We start from the raw sequence: 19,344 nt of genomic DNA, 5'->3' as shown, positions 1-19,344 counted from the left end.
TTCTGGGACCATCTCCTCTTTTCAAAAGGAAGGCTACATTTTTTTGAGGGTCAAAAATATTTAAAACATTCTAGAGTATGACAATATCCAAACAAGGAGAGGGAAGACAGAAGAAAATTATAATGTATACATAAAAAAAAATTATAGCGTAAAAAGTGATGTTTCCCAGCATTCTCTGTCATATTTGTAAATACGAAATCCGCTGTCATCCACAACTAAGAAGAGTAATTCCACATCCACTCTTTAGAAAGTGCTGTGGTTACAACCACAATGAATAAAACTAGACATTCAGAAACATTGGCTTCCCAAAATTCTAAATCACTTGAAAATGTAAAGAGATTTCGAAATTAACTCAGGCTGAAGAGCAAAGCTTGAAATAACAGAAACTAAAGACAATATGAACTTACATATCTATCTTTACAAACTAATTGACAAAGTTTATCTCTTTATTCAGAAAATGAGTCTGCGACAACAGATTTGGGAAAGAAGGAGATTCCCAACTGATTAGAAAACCACACTTCCAAGAGACAATCATTAAAACGATATAGTACTGCCAGCCAAGCAATGAAAGAAACTAGAGTCCTAAGGCTGGATCGAGATGTTCACTGCCCTCCACAAGCATGCAATTTTAATGTATCAACTAAAGTGAGCAAACAAACTAGTTTGTGGGTGTGGGATTTGCAAGATGGATTCTACGAGGCGATGGGGACATGAGAAGAGTTGATGACAAACACGGTTAGGAGTTAACCACAAAGATAGGTCTGCAAACTCCAATCAAGAGATAATCTCAAAAGCCATCCCAAGAAACAGAAGACCTACATCGACAAAGATACGAGTAAGCACAGTGTTTACAATGTCCCGTCAAAACAAAACAAATCGGCGTTCCTGTAAAATGTATGGGTCTGGCTCCTTCTGAAGCAAGGGGCCCTCTGATGTGGACCGAATGAAACACAAACTGGCCTCACAGAATGGCTAACCGAGGTGAGCAGGGTGGGACCCAAGGTCCCGGTACGGTTCTCTGACAGGTATTGACGGCATTTCAGGAGCGGGAGCAAGGAGGGGGAAATGTGGATCTCTCTCTGTGCCGGGTGGAAAACTACAAGTAACATTCCCTGCAAGAGACCAAAATTCCAGCCAACAGGGCTTTTCTGACTTTCTTATGGTGAAAATGAAGTTAAGTATCAGTGTGTCCAGATATTTCTACTCTGTTAGCAGATGTAGCTGATGGAGAGTCTAACACTTGTATTCCTTTAGGGAGAAGGTTAAACATAGTTTGGCTACTCTATTTTAGCAGCAAAAAATAAACAAATAAAAATGAATATCTCAGCTGATACAACTAATTGTAATTAAGGAGAAATTCCATGAATTTAAGGTATCTGTAGAATACCCTGGAACTCAGTAGTCTTGACTTTTTGGGAAGCTGAAACTTACCCACACCTTATATCAACCATATTCCCAAGTTATTCCCCGTTCTTAATACCCTTTTCTCCAATGTCACTATGAACATGCAGAATATAAGCAGGATAGAACATTATAACAGAATACACACAAAACAGGAAACTTTAAAAGAAAAACATTAAATTCGTCACAAGGAAATAAGAAAGACTAACGCTGATCTGGTCATTTTACTAACACCTTAATTAGAAACCCAGAAATCTCTTCTATAAATTCAATTACTAAGACCATGGTTGATTTTGTTTGTAATGAGGGAAATGGAGTTAATTTTTTTCATACTTAAAGATTCGATGATTAAGCAACACACCAAGATATGTGTCTTGTTTTAGTCTTCTTTTCCAGCTAACGATTTGATCATTATATCTTAGCCTGTGTTACTTAATAGCAACAAATACATTAATTCTGGAATAATGCAGTTCATGGGATTTTGAGAGAAATCAGGGCCACTACTGTGTGCCACCAAAAGTGAGGAAAAGAGGGCAAAAAAGGAGGCCAAGAAACCAATGTCCCACACGGGGTACAGACATATGTCCAGGGGCAGGGAGAGGCTGCTTTCAGAAAAGCTGAAGGTAGGACAATGAAAAGCAGCTTCAACACGTACTTGATTAAAATCAGGATCTTTTTCTCCATCTGGTTTAGCTTCTTCCTTATCCTCCTCTGTTTCAGAACTACTCACATTCAGCTCCGGAACTGAATCCTTCATCACCTGAATGCAAACACAGAAAGAGAGAGAGAGAAGAGAAGAGAAGAGAAGAGAAGAGAAGAGAAGAGAAGGGGGGGGGGGGGGGGGGGGGGAGAGAGAGAGAGAGAGAGAGAGAGAGAGAGAGAGAGAGAGAGATGGTCAGAACCTTGCAGGGCAAGCCTTGGATGGTATGGGGGCTTTATCAACAGTGGGATAACAGACCAAGCAGAGGATCAAGACTCAAGTTTCTTGTGCTCTTTTAACATGTTAGTTTGTATCCTAGGACTTACTCTCTTCTGTATAACGCGCTCATCATAAATGTAAGTAAGCAGTATCTGCAAGAGTTACTACTATCGGGCTTTTACAATGATGTGATTTTGCAGAAGTTCAAAGAGGCTCTAAGCTTATCCTGGACCCTAGCACAGGGACTGTCAAACCACTCAGACAATATTCCTTACAATTGAGAGAGGGAAGGATGGAAGGGCAAGTGCTCCTCTGTATTGTGAAATACTGTTGTGAAACTCCAAACAAACAATAAAGCTTTAGATAAACTGGATACCATTTTTTCTAATGTATTTATTTTGAAAGAGACAGAGAGCATGGGGGAGGAGCAGAGAGAAAAAATCCCAAACAGATTATGCCCTGACTGCCCCAAACCCGTTAAGAGGCTGAAACTCAGGAACCGTGAGATCTTGACGTGAACCTAAGTCAGATGCTTAACCCACTGAGCCACCCAGGCGCCCCAAATGGATACTACTGTAGATACAATTGTATACAGGGACTAATAGGCACGAACCCAGAGACATTTACCCTCATTAACTTCATTTTCTCAGCAAAATGAGGAAATAAAGGCCTTAGTTCAACTTGTAAAGGAGAACCCAAGAACTAAAGAGCATAATTTGTAAATGTATCCTCCTAAAACAATGTGTTTGGTAGCTATCATCAAATAAAAAGTAGTTTCATCTTTAATTCCAGCAATCCTGCAATCAACTTAATGACATGCACAGAGATCTGGGACAGGATCTACCTAAGAGCTATCCCTAATATAATAAAAATGTTCCAAATCCAATGCACAGCAAGTTTTCACACTCCTGTTCCCAAAACACACCTCAATCTGTCTACTTCATTCTCTTAGAGATAAATGCAAGGGGCTCTAAATGGACCCTCCTTATTCCCGTTCTGCCCTTGCGAATTCCAAAGACCATGGCCACGGCAACCTTTTTAAAGCATAAATCATATCACACTATGACCTTGCTTACAACTCTCCAGTAGCTTACATCTATACCTGGAATGAAATCCCAAATCCCTGGTAGGAAGTATAAAATGTGATAGGATTTGCTCCCCCACTCCATACCACTATACATTGATAGAGGAAACCTCACTTTAGACCCATCCTGTCCACTATGGTAGTCACTGGCTGGCTACATGTGGCTCTTTAAATATAAATGTATTAAAAATTCAGTTCCACAGCCGCCACAGTCACATGTGAATAGTGGCTACCATAGCAAACATACGGCACCGACACAGAATGTTTCTATCGCTGCAGTAATCTCTACACATGACTCACTCTGCAGCTTAAGCACATTAGGCTTACCCTCTGCCTGAAGCTCCTCCCTTCACAGGCTGGATCTCTGTGCTCCACCAAGATGGGTTTCCCGTCCATTTCCCATCTAACACCGCCACCTCCACCTCCTGCCACTTCCCCCTTTACCCTGCTCGATTTTCTTCAAAAACACTCGTTCCTGCGTTATCTTATTAATTTGTGGGTTCTAGATCTTTTTTTAAATTGAAATGTTTGATATACAACACTATATTACTTTTATTACACTGTGAAATGTCCAAGAACGCTCGTTCCCTTTGCCATCGTATGTTTGAGATTTACTTTTTTGGCAAATTACAAATTTCCAATATAACATTGACTACAGTTACCACTACATACATTATACACTCTAGGTAGCCGTGACTTCATTATTTCATAACCAGAGGTTTGGATCTCTTAATTCCCTTCACCCACTGCACTCCTTCTTTAACCATTTAAAAATTTTTTAAATTATTTTTATTTAATTTTTTTTAACATTCATTCATTTTTGAGAGAAAGAGAGAGACAGAGCGTGAGTGGGGTGGGGCAGAGAGAGAGAGGGAGGCACAGAATCCCAAGCAGGCTTCAGCCCACCCCCACCCCAAGCTGTCCACACAGAGCCTGACAGGGGGCTCGAACTCACAAACCATGATGCTTAACTGACTGAGCCACCCATGTGCTCCTTCACCCATTTTTTTTTTTTTTTTAATTTACGGATTTATCATTTTGAGAGAAGAGAGCAAGAGCGCAAGTGGGGGGGGGGAGGGGGAGGGGGAGAGAGAGGGAGAGAGAGGGAGGGGGAGACAAGGAGAGAGGGAGAGAATCCCAAGCAGGCTTCATGCTGTCAGCCCAGAGCCTGAAGCAGGGCTCAAACCCGGAGACCATGATCTGAGCCGAAGTCAAGAGGCAGACGCTTAACTGACTAAGCCACCCAGGAGACCCAAGGTAATTGTAGTTTTGTAATATAGATTGAAATCACAAAGAGGGCTGCCTCCAGCTTTTTTCTTTCTCAAGATTGCTTGGGCTATTGAAAATGTTCTGCGGTTCCATACAAATTTTAGGATTGCTTGGTTTTTACTTCTGGGAAAAATGCCATTTCAATTTTGATAGGGGTTCCGCTCAACCTGTAGATGGCTTTGAGTAATGTCGTTATTTTGACGATACTAATTGTTCCAATTCATTACCAAGGAATAGCCTTCATTTTGTGTCTTCTTCAACTTCATCAATCTTACAGTTTTCAGTGCACAGATCATTTACCCAATTGGTTAAATTTATTTCTATTTTCCTTTTCATGGAAGTGTAAATGGGATGGTTTCTTTAATTTCTGATAGTTTGTTGCTAGATGTATAAAAAATGCAACTGATTTTAAGTAAGCTCTACGCCCAACATGGGGCTTGAACTCATAGCCCTGGAATCAACTGATTTTATATTGATTTTGCACCTTGCAATATAATTAAATTTGTTTGTAAGTTCTAACAGTTATTTGGTGAAGCCTTTAGGGTTTTCCACATATAAAATCATGTCATGTGTCAAGAGTGATAGTTTACTTCTTCCTTTACAGTTTGGACATGTTTTTATTTCTCTTTCCTGCCTAACTGCTCTTGCCAGGATTTCAAATACTATGTTGAATAAAATTGGTGACAATTGACATCCTTGTTCCTGATCTAAAGGGAAAAGCTTTCACCTTTTTACTACTGGCTGTGGGCTGGTCATACACGACCTCTATCAAGTTGAAGTATGATCCAACTCTATCCACTTTATTGAGTTTTTCTTATAAATGGATAATACACTCTGTCAAGTGCTTTTCTGCATTCATTGAGGTGATATTATTTTATCCTTCCTTTCATTAATGAGGTATTTCATGTTGACTGATTTGCAGATGAATCATCCTTGCTTCCCTAGAATAAACCCCACTTGATCACAGGGTAGGTTCCTTTTAACATACTGTGAAATTTGGTTTGCTAATATTTTGTTGAGGGTTTCCACACCAATGTTCACAAGAGATACTTGCCTCTAATTTTCTTTTTATGTGGCATCCTTGCTGGCCTTGAAAACTGAGAGCATTCTCTCATCTTCTACTTTTTGGAAGAATTTAAGAAGGACAGGTATTAAATCTTTGTTTGGTAGAATTCACTAATGAAGCTATCAGGTCTTGGACTTTTGTTTGTTATTTCATGATTCAGTCTTGGAAAATTATGTTTCCAGAAATACATCTACTTCTTGAAAGTTCTCTAGTTTTCTTGTAATTGATTTCCAGTTTCATATATTGTGATTGGAATAGATGCCTGATAATGATTTCCGTCTCCTTCAATTTATTGACTTATTTTGTGGCACAACACATGACCTATGCTGGAGAACGGTCTATGTCCATTTGAGGAGACAGTGCATTCTTCTGTTGTTGGATGGAGTGTTCTACATCTATAGATATATATATATATATCTATTAAGTTCATGTGGTCTTACAGGTCATTTAAGCCCATGTTTCTTTATTGATTTTTTTGTCTAGATGATCTATTCATTGATGTCCCACTGTCAGTGCATTGCTGTCAACTTCTCCTTTAGCTCTGTTAACATCTGCCTTACATACTTAGGTACTATGTTGGGTACATATTGGCAAATGTTATATACGTTTATGTTCTTGTTGGATTGACTTATCCTTATGTAATGACCATCTTTGTCTTACTACACTTTGTTTTAAAATCTATTTTCTCTGATACAAATAGCCTTCTTTTGGTTTCCATTTGCACGAAAGAGCTTTTCCTACCCCTTCACGTTCAGTCTCTGTGTATCCTTACATCTGAGATGAGTCTCTTATAGGCAACATATAAGTGGCTGATTCGCCTTGTTTTTTGTGTCCATTCAGCTACTCTGTGTCTTTTCATTGGGGAATTTAATCCATTTACATTTAAATTAACTATTAATAGGCATTTACTTATTGCCAATTTGTTGTTTTCTAGTTCCTCTCTTCTCCTGCTCACCTCTTCTGTCCACTGATGACTTTGTTTAGTGCTATGCTTTGATTCTTTTCTCATTATGTTTTGTGTATCTACAATAGGTTTTTGCTTTGTGGTTAACACAAGAGTCACACTTAAAATATACTGGTATACAGCAACTTAAATTTAATCATATTCTAAAACTGTTTTTTAACACCCCCAATGTTTTATGTTTTTAATACAATTTTCTACATCTTTTTATTTTTTGTATCCCTTAATTATTGCAGATAGTTATAATTGCTACTACTTTTAACCTTCACACTAGCTCTATCAAGTGATTAATCCACTTCCTTTACTATATACTTATCACTGAGATTTTTACTTTCACATTTTCTTATAACTAATTAGTCTCCTTCCTTTCAGCTTAAAGAAGTCCCTCTAATTTCTCACAGGGCTGGTTTAGTGGTGATAAACTTTTAGTTTGTACTTACCAGGAAAACTGTTGATCTCTCCTTTAATTTTGAATGATATCCTTGCCAGGAATAGTGTTTTTGGTTGAAAGTGTTTTTCCTTCAGCCCTTTGCATAGGTCATGTTACTCCTGACATGACAAGATCTGTTGGTAAGTCTTATGGAGATTCCCTTGTATGTAACAAGTTGTTTTTCTCTTGCTGCATTTAAGATTCTCTAACATTTGAGAAAATCTTCATTAATGTATCATAGCGTGGAACTTTCTGGGTTTATTTACTTGGAATTCTCTGGGCTTCCTAGATTCAGGTGTATGTTTCCTGTCCACATTAGGGTAATTTTCAGCTGTTATTTCTTCAGAGAAGTTTTCTGCCCATTTCTCTATCTCCCGTCTTCTGGGACCTCTACAATGCGTATGTTTTTCTGCTGCATGTTGTACCATAGGCCCCTTAAGCTATCTTCATATTTAAAAAAAATTTTTAACTGCTCTGGGTGAATTCTGCAGTGTCTTCCAGATCACTGACCTTTCTTGTATTTGATGTAATCTCCTATGGAAATCTTCTAGTATATTTTTCAGATGAGTTATTGCATTCTTTGGCTCTGTGACTTGTTACTTTCTTGTATTTTCTACCTCTTGGTTGAATGAAATTCTGTGTTCATCAATTATTCTCCCAAATTCTGTGAGCATCTTTATGACCTTTACTTTGAACACTTTCTTAGGTAAATTACTTATCTGTTTTGTTACAGGTTTTTTTGCTTCTTTGTTTGGGAGTTTTACCTTGTTCTTTCATTTGGAACCCACTCTTCTGTGTCCTCATTTTGCAGGACTGTTTCTATGGGTTAAGTGGAACTATCTCTCCTGGTCTTGAAAGAGTGGCCCTGCATTAACACTGAAGCGTATTACTATTTAACTTTCTCTTACTTCTAGTTTGTCAAACTGTTTCAGAACTGGGGGGCACAGAAAGGCAGTCCCCTCTGGCCATGAGAGCCCAGTGCCCAACAGGCATCCTCTGTGGATCCATTCCCCATAGCTTTATGGTTCTCAAAGGCTGAGGTACCTGTGGGTCAAAGTCCTTCTTTCCTCAGGGAGGAGTTCCATATGTGTGAGATTCGTCCCCCATAGTGGGTTGCTGTGCAAGGAGGTGGTGTTTTGGGGGAGACGGTATCTCTGCTACCCATCTTGATGTGTCCCCTTTATCTTTTGTGAAGCATCTGTTCACCTAGTTCTCAAGTTCCTTTCAAAGGGAATTATTCCACATGTAGCTGGATATTTGCTGTATCTGTAGGAGGAGGCTAAGTTTAGGATCTTCCTATGCTTCCATCTTGAACCTCCTCCCTTTCTGGGTTTGGTCCTGATCTTCTGCATGAGGTACAAATGTTCTTTGTTCACCCCCAGCACAGAGCCCAAGGCGGGACTTGAACTCACAAACCTGAGATCTAGAGTCAGATGCCTAACTGACTGAGCCACCCAGGCACCACAAGAGATACAAATATTCTTGAGGGCAGACACCTTGTCTGTCTTTTTCACCATGTATTCCCTCCATGCCAAGACCATTCCTGGTACACAGCTGACATCCAATAATTATTTGTGGAACAAATTAATAACAAAATCCACATACAATCAAAGTAACTATTCATTTTCACTCCTTATCCGATTTCTATTCTTATGCCAAATAGCTCCAAGGAAAGAAAAATGTGATCCTAGGCAGGCCTCAGTGAAAATCCAACCGCAAGTCAAAAAGCAAGCTTGATCATTACTGGTCATGGCCACAAGAGGGACTGGTACCTTTTTATTATCCACAACTTTATGGACGTAGATGGTGGCTTGAGTGTATTCACGTAGGTCCCTCTGCTGTTGACATAATAAGCCCTCTCTGCATTCTGGACAGAGTTCTAAAGAAACAAAGTAAATCAGAAGTGGCTGAGGAATTAATGTCAAAGAAAAAAAAAATATAAAAACAAACATCAAAGCTACCAGGGAGCATTCATTAAATAACTATTACTCATATTTTCTATTAATGTATTCCATTGAATGCATTTACTATAAACAAATAAATAAAGACACAAATAATGGAATGGGAATAGGATAATTCTCACCTGGGGCGTATTAGTTTGGACCAACACATGCTCTTTAATTTTAAGTAGGGAATACAGCAGTGACATCCCCTCCTTCCCTCTTAAAATGTCAAATTTTAACTACACGAAACATAAACAGATGAATATGAAAACTTACTTGGCTCAGAAATATACTGTGTTTCTGAAGGGTTTACATCTCCCACTTCAGTTCTTGTGATTTTAATTACATGATCCACGACAAAGAGCTTTTGAATCATTTGCCACTCGCCGGGCCATATGAGAGCTATACTGTGCAAAAGAACCCAACATGCCTTAAGACACATGGAAATGAAGGGAACTAACATAATCCATTAGTCTCCCAAAACCAAAACATCAAAAGCAATATTTAATACAAAGAAGTTAAAAAGGAAAAGATACATCTTCCTCAACAATGAACACTAGATTTCCTCATACAAAACAATGGTGTTACAGCAATGAAAGTAAAGGGACTATAGTTACAGAAAGCAATATGGCAACATTTCAAAACCTGAAACTGAATACACAAGTTAGTTACAGAGGGATATCATATAATGCCCATTTATATAAAACATTTTTAAATATGCAAAATATTAGTGTGTGTGTGTGTGTGTGTGTGTGTGTGTGTGTGTGTGTGTTTAAGTAGTATTTCTGAGGATGATAACCCTCAGCATCAGGCCTGTGGTTACCGCAAGGGAGGAAGAGAGAGAGAAAAGGGGGAATGGAAGAAACGATAAGTACCGAGGGACCTTAGATTTTATTTGAACTGTTTTTCTTTTTTTTTTAAAGTCAATTTTATTTATTTATTTTCAATTTAAAAGAGAGAGAAGGGGCAAGTGGGGCAAAGGAGCAGAGGGAGACAGAGATTCTTAAGCAGGTTCCATGATCAGCACAAAGCTCAAAACAAGGCTCGATCCCACGACCCTGGTAACATGCATGACCTGAGCTGAAATCAAGAGTCAAACGCTCAACTGACAGAGCCACACAGGCACTCCTGAATTGTTTAACTTTTAAGCTGGCTAATACACACGTTTCTTTTATTATTACAGACATTTTCCAGATGTCCAACATTTATAGCACCCACCCCGCAAAGAGGAAGGAAGGAAAAAGAAGGAAGGAAAAAGAAGAAACAGATTAACTCTAAGCTTCCATAAATGATGGTAAAGTATTAACACGAATAACAAACTCCCCGCCTCTAGCTTACTGCCAAAGAAATTGTTATTTGTGTGTTCTAATTTTCACGGTTTATAAGGAATATCAGAGGCATTCTATCTTTTCTTACACAGTTAAAAATTATTTGAAAAGATCAAATGGCAACATCAGGAGTGAGTTTCATATTAAGAGCCCTTATGGAAGCACTTGGCAGGTGGCACAAAAATTTCCATTTTAAGACCCCAGAATTCCTGACGACCAGTTCAGTGGCCCCGATGCTGCCTTCCTCCTCCTCATCTGTTTCCTGAAGCCTGGGGGCCGCAGGAAAAACAACTACAATCAAGATCCCTGGTGATTCTGGGATGCTGGAAGACATCTGCTAGAGAGGCTGTATTGGTACCCGAAGCTTCTGGAAGAAGGCGGCAGGGCTTCAGGAAGGACAAAGCACAGAAAAAGAACAAGGTAGCCTCAGGGGGCTTCTCGCCTGTTAGGGAGGACAGTCTTGCTTTCTTTAAAAAAAAAAAAAAAAAAAAAGTTAAGTGCTCACTCTGGTGGAGTTTATGAAACAACACTCCCCACAATTCAGCAAAGGCCCAGATTCTTCAAACAGACTGCTTATGTCAGAGGAAAAATAACCTAAATATACTTTATTAGTCGTTAGAAAATCACATGGAGGTGCCTTGGTGGCTCAGTCGGTTAAGCATCCAACTTTGACTCAGGTCATGATCTCGCGGTTTGTGAGTTCGAGCCCTGCGTTAGGCTGTGCTGACTGCTCAGAGCCTGGAGACTGTTTCAGATTCTGTGTCTCCCTCTCTCTCTGCCCTTCCCCCATTCACACTGTCTCTCTCTCTCTCTCTCTCTCAAAAAGAAATAAACATTAAAAAAAAGAAAAGAAAAGAAAAATAAAAATCACATGAAGAGAAGAAACTCACAGTTTAGAATCTTCTTTGGTCATGGAAGCAAATGTAAACATGAGTCCCCCATGGGGGCACAGAAGAGCACTGTTTCCAATTGATGACACGGGACTACATCTTGTGGGTTTTCTATTCAAAGGAGACAAGGAGGATCAACATACTTCACTATGGCAATGACTTCAGATTTTTAAAGTAATTATTTTAAAATTAGACACACATTTAAAAGGATACTAGTTAAATAAATGTTTTCTTAAGATTATTTAACTTAAACAAAAGAAAGCTTTTAATATGTGTAAAAAAAAAAAAAAAAGTAACCATCAATGGTACCATGATCAGAATTCATACTTCTTAATTTTTATTTTCTTTTTTAAGTAGGCTCTATGCCCAACATGGGGCTTCAACTCATGGCCCTGAGATCAAGAGTCACATACTCTACTGTAGGAGCATGCCGGGTACCCCTAGAACCCATAATTCTTTTTTTTTTTTTTTCAATGTCATTGGAATTTTGACATTTATTTTTAAGAGACAGAGCACAAGGGGGTGGGGGGTGGTGGGCAGAAAGAGAGGGAGACACAATCTGAAGCAGGCTTAACTGTCAGCACAGAGCCTGACGCGGGGCTTGAACCCACGAACTGTGAGGTCATGACCTGAGCCAAAGTCGGATCCTTAACCGATTTGAGCCACCCAGGCGCCCCTAGAATCCATTATTCTTAAAATACTAAAGTGAACAACAACAAAAGGAAATAGAAAATGTTGGGTTCTACCTGACAAATTTCCGCCATTCTTCTACAAAGAACTGTGACACAATGTACAGGACATCTGTATCCTGGAACAGAGAAGCACACACAAATGCCTGTTAACTCGGTGCGCACGTAACCGAAACCCTTTAGGGATAATGTTTTTCCATGTACTGTGGTTCTCCTTCCTCAAGTTTTATAACTAAAATGTAAATACAGCCCTCTGCCAAGGAACCGTAAGCTAGAATAAACCCACTGATTAGACTACCAAAAAATGAGAACCTGGGTTGTTCTGAAACAGTTCACTGGGAATTTGTCAAGAGCTTTGAAAAGGTAAGAATTCCATCCTTTGTGGGGATCATTATACCTCTGGCCAGTTACTGAGACATGGTCTGTTTTTGTCCTGGAACAAATTCGGAAGAGAAGTCTTTTGCTCGTTTGCAATCATCTTATGTAAGGCTTCATTTTCTTCCCCTTCTCTTTCTAAAATCTGAAAAAAGAGAACGAAGCAAGAGGTAATCAACCACCTCCTGCTGACGGCACAGGGCTTGCCTCCTCCCTACACCCCCATCAGAAGTACAATGTCAGCTCTGAAAAGTCAATCCAGGGAGGCGGCATGCGATCCCCACAGATGCCAGCACAACATTCAGTACCTTGCACTGTGAGCAGCATTCTCTGTAACTTGGAAACTCAGGAGCCTTTGGAAAGTACTGTTGCAGTTTGTTCCAAGCGTCTTTAGAAACAAGTCGTCTTTCGTTTTCAGATATGCATAACTCCCCTGAGTTAAAAAAATGAAAAAATTATATTTGGGGGAAAACAGCTTTAAAAGGTCAATATACACACCCTTCAACAAATCTATCTTCTATTACTTAAACTTTAGGAAAATTTGTATGTATTCTTTTCCTTATTTTCTGTAATTTGCACCCTCTTTCCCTCGTTTCAAAAATCTGTAGATTTCATCTTCAAGGTCATTTAATTCTAAAGGTGGTAGCCTTTCCGGTATATGCTTCATCTAGGTCTGCGGTTGAAAAATTAGGTGATAAAATCACATAGATGAGACCAGGGCGGGGCAAGAAAGCACTAATAGGGCCTGCAGGGACCCTGGTGCCCCTGTGACAAGGCAGGGTGTTCAAGAGAAACGCATCTCCACCCACAGTTAAATGCCACGCTTCCCTACAGGTTTTTTCTTTGCTTTTATTTTTAATGTTTATTTACAGAGAGTGAGAGGGAGGGGAAGAGAGACAGGGAGAGTGAATCCCAAACAGGCTTCCCGCTGTCAGTGCAGAGCCCGGCGTGGGGCTTGAACCCACAAACCTCGAGATCATGACCTGAGCTGAAATCAACAGGAATTTAACAGACTGAGCCACTCGGATGCCCCTGTGGTTCCAATTTCTATTGTTTGGCTGCTCCCGGTTGATAAATTAGTAAACTGCATTTTAGTCATTACCCAAAAAAACTACCGTTAAGTTCTGAAAGCCATACATTTGCTTCTACCCCCATAACTAAGAGTAATTAAGCCAGTGACCTTTCTAAATACTGTGTTGTCATTTTGGCTTTACATATTCTATGTAATAAATAAATGGAGAATCAGAGAAATTGGTATACAGACTCACTGTAGGTTGTTTACAAGGAAGCTGGGATATGACCCCAGATCTGTCTCATCCAAACTCCACAATTTCTAACACCTCAAAATGCATCTTCTTACCTTACACCTCTTATTGAGCTTTGAATACTCAAGAAAAGGTTATTTTGCATTAAAAAAACATGACCAGAGAAAATAGGTCACACTGCAAAAATTAACTTTCTGAGCAGGCTGTTAAATTTCCTGAGGCTATGAAGATCCACTCCAACATGTCTATCCCCAGACACAACCAGGGAATTTTTTTTAAGTTAACTGGTTTATCAGATGTTAATTTAGTGCATCTTTTTTTGGTGAAATACGATGCAGCCATCAAAAAGATTACAGTAGGTTTTCACAACCGATTTAGAAAAAAAACTCCAAGGCAGTTACAATTTTAAAGGGGTTTCTTTCCTTTCTCCCAAAAAAGGACTAAAGAGGACGTACATGCTATGTATATACGCGCATGGTATCGCACGGTGTGGTTCAGAAAAGCAGTGTGAATAAAGTAAATAATACAAACACACACACACATTAATAGCATGTCATGTTAACCATGGATGTGTTGCCCTTGTTTTAATAAGAGGTTATTATTTTTTTTTAATATATTTTGAATTTTTTTTTACATTTATTTATTTTTGAAAGACAGAGCACAAGTGGGGGAGGGGCAGAGAGAGAGGGAGACACGGAATCCCAAGCAGGCTCCAGGCTCTGAGCTGTCAGCACAGAGCCCGATGTGGGGCTTGAACTCACAAATCGTGACATCATGACCCGACCTGAAGTCAGACGCTTAACCGACTGAGCCACTCAGGAGCCCCAATAAGAGGTTATTTTTACGTAATGACTTACTTTAATGTGGGATGGGTATAAAGAACAACCTAAATTTATTTTGAAGTCAGAAGAGTATATGAATCATTCATTTTGCTGCAGTTTAACTGTCCCCTGTGCTCCTTGTGATGTGTCTATACTTAGGTACAAATCATTTTAATAACTGCTGTGATGATTTAATGTATCCGAATATGAGTTATTATGAGGTCATAAACAACTTTTTTTAGACTTGTATTCTGCAATAAGTTTCCTAAAACGTGAAAGGAAAAAGCCTATCAACTAAGTTCACTCTTGACCAACATCTCCCAATACAGATCAAACCAGTCATGAAAGATTAAATTCACCAAACACATTTGGATGGCCTAATTCCCAAAGATTCTTCTGACAAACACAGAAATCTAGTAGTAAACAATGAGTTCACACATTGTGTGTAAATACCCTCACCCACAAAATCTAGGTTAAACTACAGTAACTTGGGGCATAGAACACCTGAAAAACACATAAAAATAAAACGCAATGCTGTCCAACTATTAACCAATCTGTATAACAAAAGAGGTTTAAGTTACGGGAAGGTTATCCACTTAAATGAATATACAATGAACTGGGTAAGAACACTTAATACATAGAAAGTATCTGCAATAAATACTGAACTCTATGGTAGTAATCGATCTCCTAATGGAGTATAATCTGGTGATTAATTCACATAAATCTCTGATGTATTAAATATACACGGGGCTTTAGAAATACATCAGGATTTTACTATACAAATATGCAAATTCAAAAGAAGGACTTCCAGATAAAAATGACATTTATAACTGTACTTTCAGTGCCTCCTCAAATATCATTACACCAGAGGAAAGGGATTTTTAAAAAAATTTATAAAATCATGGTGACAAAGAGAACACAGAGGGAGCAATGCCAACAAAAATGTCTGAAGCTTAAGAGCAAATGGATGAGACAGAAGAAAAATTAATTTAAATGTGGTGTAGGTCAGGAAGTAACCAGATTTACTACACAGCAGAACAGCCCCCATCGACCCAGGAATCAGAAGCACACAGAAGTAGGGATGAGATTGCAAAACAGGAGAATAGACCAAAAGTCTCTATTTAGGAGGCAGTTAAAATTCTCACGCCCTTCCTCAATGCCCTACAGATAAAAGCCACTCTACCCACAAAAGACCACAGGCTTCCCCCTGCACTGGAGGACAGAAAGTGCAGACATGAATGCGGTCATGAGCTGAGAGGGGGACCAGTAAATGTTTCACACAGAAGGCAAAGGCTCCCAAGCACTCTTCTCTCTTACAACCCCAGAGCAGCGACAGCGCAGTCAGCATTGTCCAGGCATGAAAATGGAAAATGCTGATGGAGAGATCCGAGCACCCAAGAACAGACACCAACAAGGAGAACTCCCGAGCACAACAGCCCAGCCACAGCACCCTAACAGCAAAGCTCGTCATCATCAGCTGCTGCCACACACACCCGGCAACCAGAGAGCATCTTGCACAGTACGTGAGGTAGGGCCTGCGCCAAGACAGGCCCGGGTGAGATGTCACAACACTGGGGACAAAAATCTGACAAGCTACCAGAAATGGAAGGGAAAAAAATACCTATAAAGAATGGCTCTGGACAAATGGTACATTGAAAGAGCAACTCTTCCCGCGCTTGGCAAAACTACCCTTCTAGTGTGGTGAACTTGAGGTGATTCTCACCTCTGTGTGCCTCACTTTACTTATTCATCAGTAAGACAGATAAGACAGTAATACCTCTCAGCGTTGTTGTAGAGATTAAAGGAGCTAATACCTATACGCTTAGAAAACGACTGGGCACATGGTAAACATTCAATAAATGTCCACTATCATCTTACTATTATTAGTGCGATTACCACCACCACCACCACCACAGCTCAGGAAGGAGTTTTAATATAAATCTAATGAGTGAAGTGGGTTTCTAAGGTACAATATGCTGCACCTGTAAACCCTGGCATCCATGGGCAGACAGTACACTGACAAGTGAGGTCCACAAAATCCAGTCGTTGAGAACCATACTTTTGAAATATGAGGTAAAATAGGGGTGCCAGGCCGCCTCAATCAGTGGAGCACTCACTCTTAATCTCAGAGCACCTGGGTGGCTCAGTTGGTTAAGTGTCCGACTCTTGGTTTCAGCTTAGGTCATGATCTCACAGTTCGTGGGCTCGGGCCCTGCATCGAACTCTGCACTGGTGGAGCCTGCTTGGGATTCTCTCCTTTGCTCTCTGCCTGTCCCCAGCTCATGCTCTCTCTCTCTCTCTCTCAAAATAAATAAGCGTTAAAGTAAAAAACAAAAACAAAACTAGATAATGTACAGCAACAAAATGCCACGAAGCTGAGATCAAGCCAAAGATCTTAACAAAACAAAACCCCAGCTCTTGTGCTCAATTTCTGCTGAAGAGTGCAGCCCAAGTTCTGAAATCACACTCAGGTCTGCCATGCTTTCTGTCAAAACTGTAATCCTGAAATGACAAGATGAGACAAGAAGTGGGAAGGCAGAGCAAAAGTCAGTGAGCTAAGGATTAAGATGACATCCGACTTGCGACGCGTTTTCCAGCAGTTGGGCAGCACCTCGAGGGAAAGTAGCAATGAGCCACAGAATCCTCAACTCTCGAAAGGGAGACAATTACCCCACTGTCCACACCCATGCCATGATGGATTTAAAAAAAAAAAAAAAAAAAAAAAAGCTGACACCACAGCAGGAGGAAAAAAACTGATCCACTCTTGGCTATTCGCTTCACCTTTATCTGCTTGTTCTGTCAAGCACTCCAGAGGGCATGTCTAACCCGCATGTGTGTTCCTAGTGTAAGGAAGGGCAAAATGGGAGAAAGGGTGATGTGACAGGAAAGACAGATGGGCTTGGGACCCATGACCCACAAACACCCAAATCCACATCCCACGATGACACCCCCTCCACGTGGTATGGTCAGCAAACGAGTGAGCTCAGCCACTCAGCTAGCAAGCTAAAGCACAGCGTGATAATGGTCAGCAACATCACCATGCCAAGCATCACTCACCTGACAATTACTGTCACTAGTGTCTTCAAGGAGTCTTGATACAAAAGCACTAAGGTGCATGAGGGTAAATATGAGATTATCGTGCGCTGATTCGGAATGAACTAATGAATTAAGAATTGGATACAGTTAGGGGGCTCCCGGGTGGCTCAGGTGGTTAAGTGGCCGACTTTGGCTCAGGTCGCGATCTCACGGTTCATGGGTTCGAGCCCCGCATCAAGATCTGGGCTCACAGCTCAGAACCTGGAGCCTGCCTCAGATTCTGTGTCTCCTTCTTTCCCTCTTTGCCCCTCCCCGGCTCATGCTCGGTCTCTCTCTGTCCCTGAATAACTGAATAACAATGTTTAAAAAGGAAAAAAAAAAAAAAAGAATTGGATACAGTTAGAAATGAGAGAGGAGGAAGGAGACTTATGCAGTAAGTGCCTTTGAGAAGTTAGTTGATGCCTCTTTGATGTGCAGACAGCTAACAGAATGGGAAACTGTGTGCCATATACAAGGAGTCCCTTGCAAAAAGTTACTTATTAGAAGTGAGCACTAAGACCAAGTAAGAGATAATCAAATACACAGGATTGATTTAAAAAAATTGGAAATTATCATTAAGAGAACATAGCACACAGTAGCTACTCAATGGATATCTCAGAAATGAAACCAGAAGTAGCCCTAAGAATAAGAAATATATGAATTTTGTTCTGAGAGTATTCAAGTCAAACAAAGACTCTCACTCATGGGACATAACGGACATTCCTGCCTTCAAACTCAGTCTTTCAATTGACACACGACAAAGTTTCTTTTCTAAATATGGTAAAATCCTATTTTGTATTTTTTTAAAAAAATTGTTTGCAAGGAAAGAACATATGAGAGGCCCTGGCACGAAAGCAGGCGGTAAGAAGTTAACTGGGGAAAAGGACGGGAGAACAGAAATAGGAAAAGTCAAGCACATTAGAAAGCCGGTTTACTGCACCATGACAGCCACATCAGGGCCTACTTCTCTCAGAAACCCGGGGAGAATACTTAACAAAACATCTGTGATACACTAACGTCAGACTAACAACACAAGATGTATGCTTCTAGGGCGCCTGGACGGCTCAGCCGGTTGAGCATCCGACTTTGGCTCAGGTCATGATCTCGTGGTTCGAGAGTTCGAGCCCCATGCCGGGCTCTGTGCCGACAGCTCAGAGCCCAGAGCCTGCTTTCGGATTCTGTGTCTCCCTCTCTCTTTTCCCCTCCACTGCCCGCACACTGTCTCTCTGTCTCTCCCTCTCTCAAAAATAAAATAAAACATTAAGAAAAAAAGATGTATGCTTCTAGCTTACCATGTGGGCACAGAATGTCTTCATTAAAATTTAATTCCTCCTCCTCTTCTTTCCTTTCTTCTTTTGATTCCTCTAATCAAAAGAAACACAGATAATAATCATTCTAGCTGTTATATTTGAAGGTCAAAGCAGCAGTACCGCTGAGCACAATTCCGAACAAAGGAAACTTGAAACATTCCAAAAATTAGACCCAAGTGATTCGTACATGGTTATGCTAAGAAGCGCTATGTTTCTTTCCCTTAAAAGGAAAGAAAAATATCTGAATGGCAGTTTTACTTTTTAAAGATTTAGATTATGCAAGAAAATGTTCTTTTTTTTTTTTTTTCAAGTTGAAAAATACTTTACATCTCCTTCCATTAATTCTAGTCAAGCTATTCAGAATACAGGATCTTAAACCAAGTTAATCATCCACATGTCACGTTATTTTCACCTACCTCTTCTTTTAGGGGTTGAACGGAAAACTTCAGAAAAGGCTAATGAGAAATAAGGACTTAACCGATAACATCAAAAACGTATAATAAGAACTGTGCGTTTCC

At 40.0% G+C, this 19,344-nt stretch overlaps 1 protein-coding gene across 7 annotated transcripts in view; it reads right to left on the bottom strand.

Annotated features, from left to right (window-relative positions):
• The window catches only part of USP48 (ubiquitin specific peptidase 48), a 115,434-nt gene that overhangs the window by 13,308 nt on the left and 82,782 nt on the right, over nt 1-19,344 (bottom strand). For 6 of the 7 annotated variants that reach the window (XM_060621773.3, XM_060621767.2, XM_060621768.3 and 3 more), the window contains 8 exons: nt 18,809-18,880; nt 12,664-12,788; nt 12,378-12,500; nt 12,038-12,099; nt 11,292-11,402; nt 9,350-9,480; nt 8,903-9,009; nt 2,057-2,161 (listed from right to left, as the gene is read on the bottom strand). In XM_060621773.3, coding sequence (XP_060477756.2) covers nt 2,057-2,161; nt 8,903-9,009; nt 9,350-9,480; nt 11,292-11,402; nt 12,038-12,099; nt 12,378-12,500; nt 12,664-12,788; nt 18,809-18,880 — 836 coding nt within the window. The remainder of the gene's footprint in view (nt 1-2,056; nt 2,162-8,902; nt 9,010-9,349; nt 9,481-11,291; nt 11,403-12,037; nt 12,100-12,377; nt 12,501-12,663; nt 12,789-18,808; nt 18,881-19,344) is intronic. The other variant, XM_060621769.3, reaches the window with a different exon arrangement.

Source organism: Panthera onca, chromosome C1 (genome assembly GCF_046562875.1).
Source record: "Panthera onca isolate mPanOnc1 chromosome C1, mPanOnc1 haplotype 2, whole genome shotgun sequence".
Classification (NCBI taxonomy): domain Eukaryota; kingdom Metazoa; phylum Chordata; class Mammalia; order Carnivora; family Felidae; genus Panthera; species Panthera onca.
The sequence above is the reverse complement of the archived record's forward strand: the minus strand, read 5'-3'. Positions and strand labels throughout refer to the sequence as shown.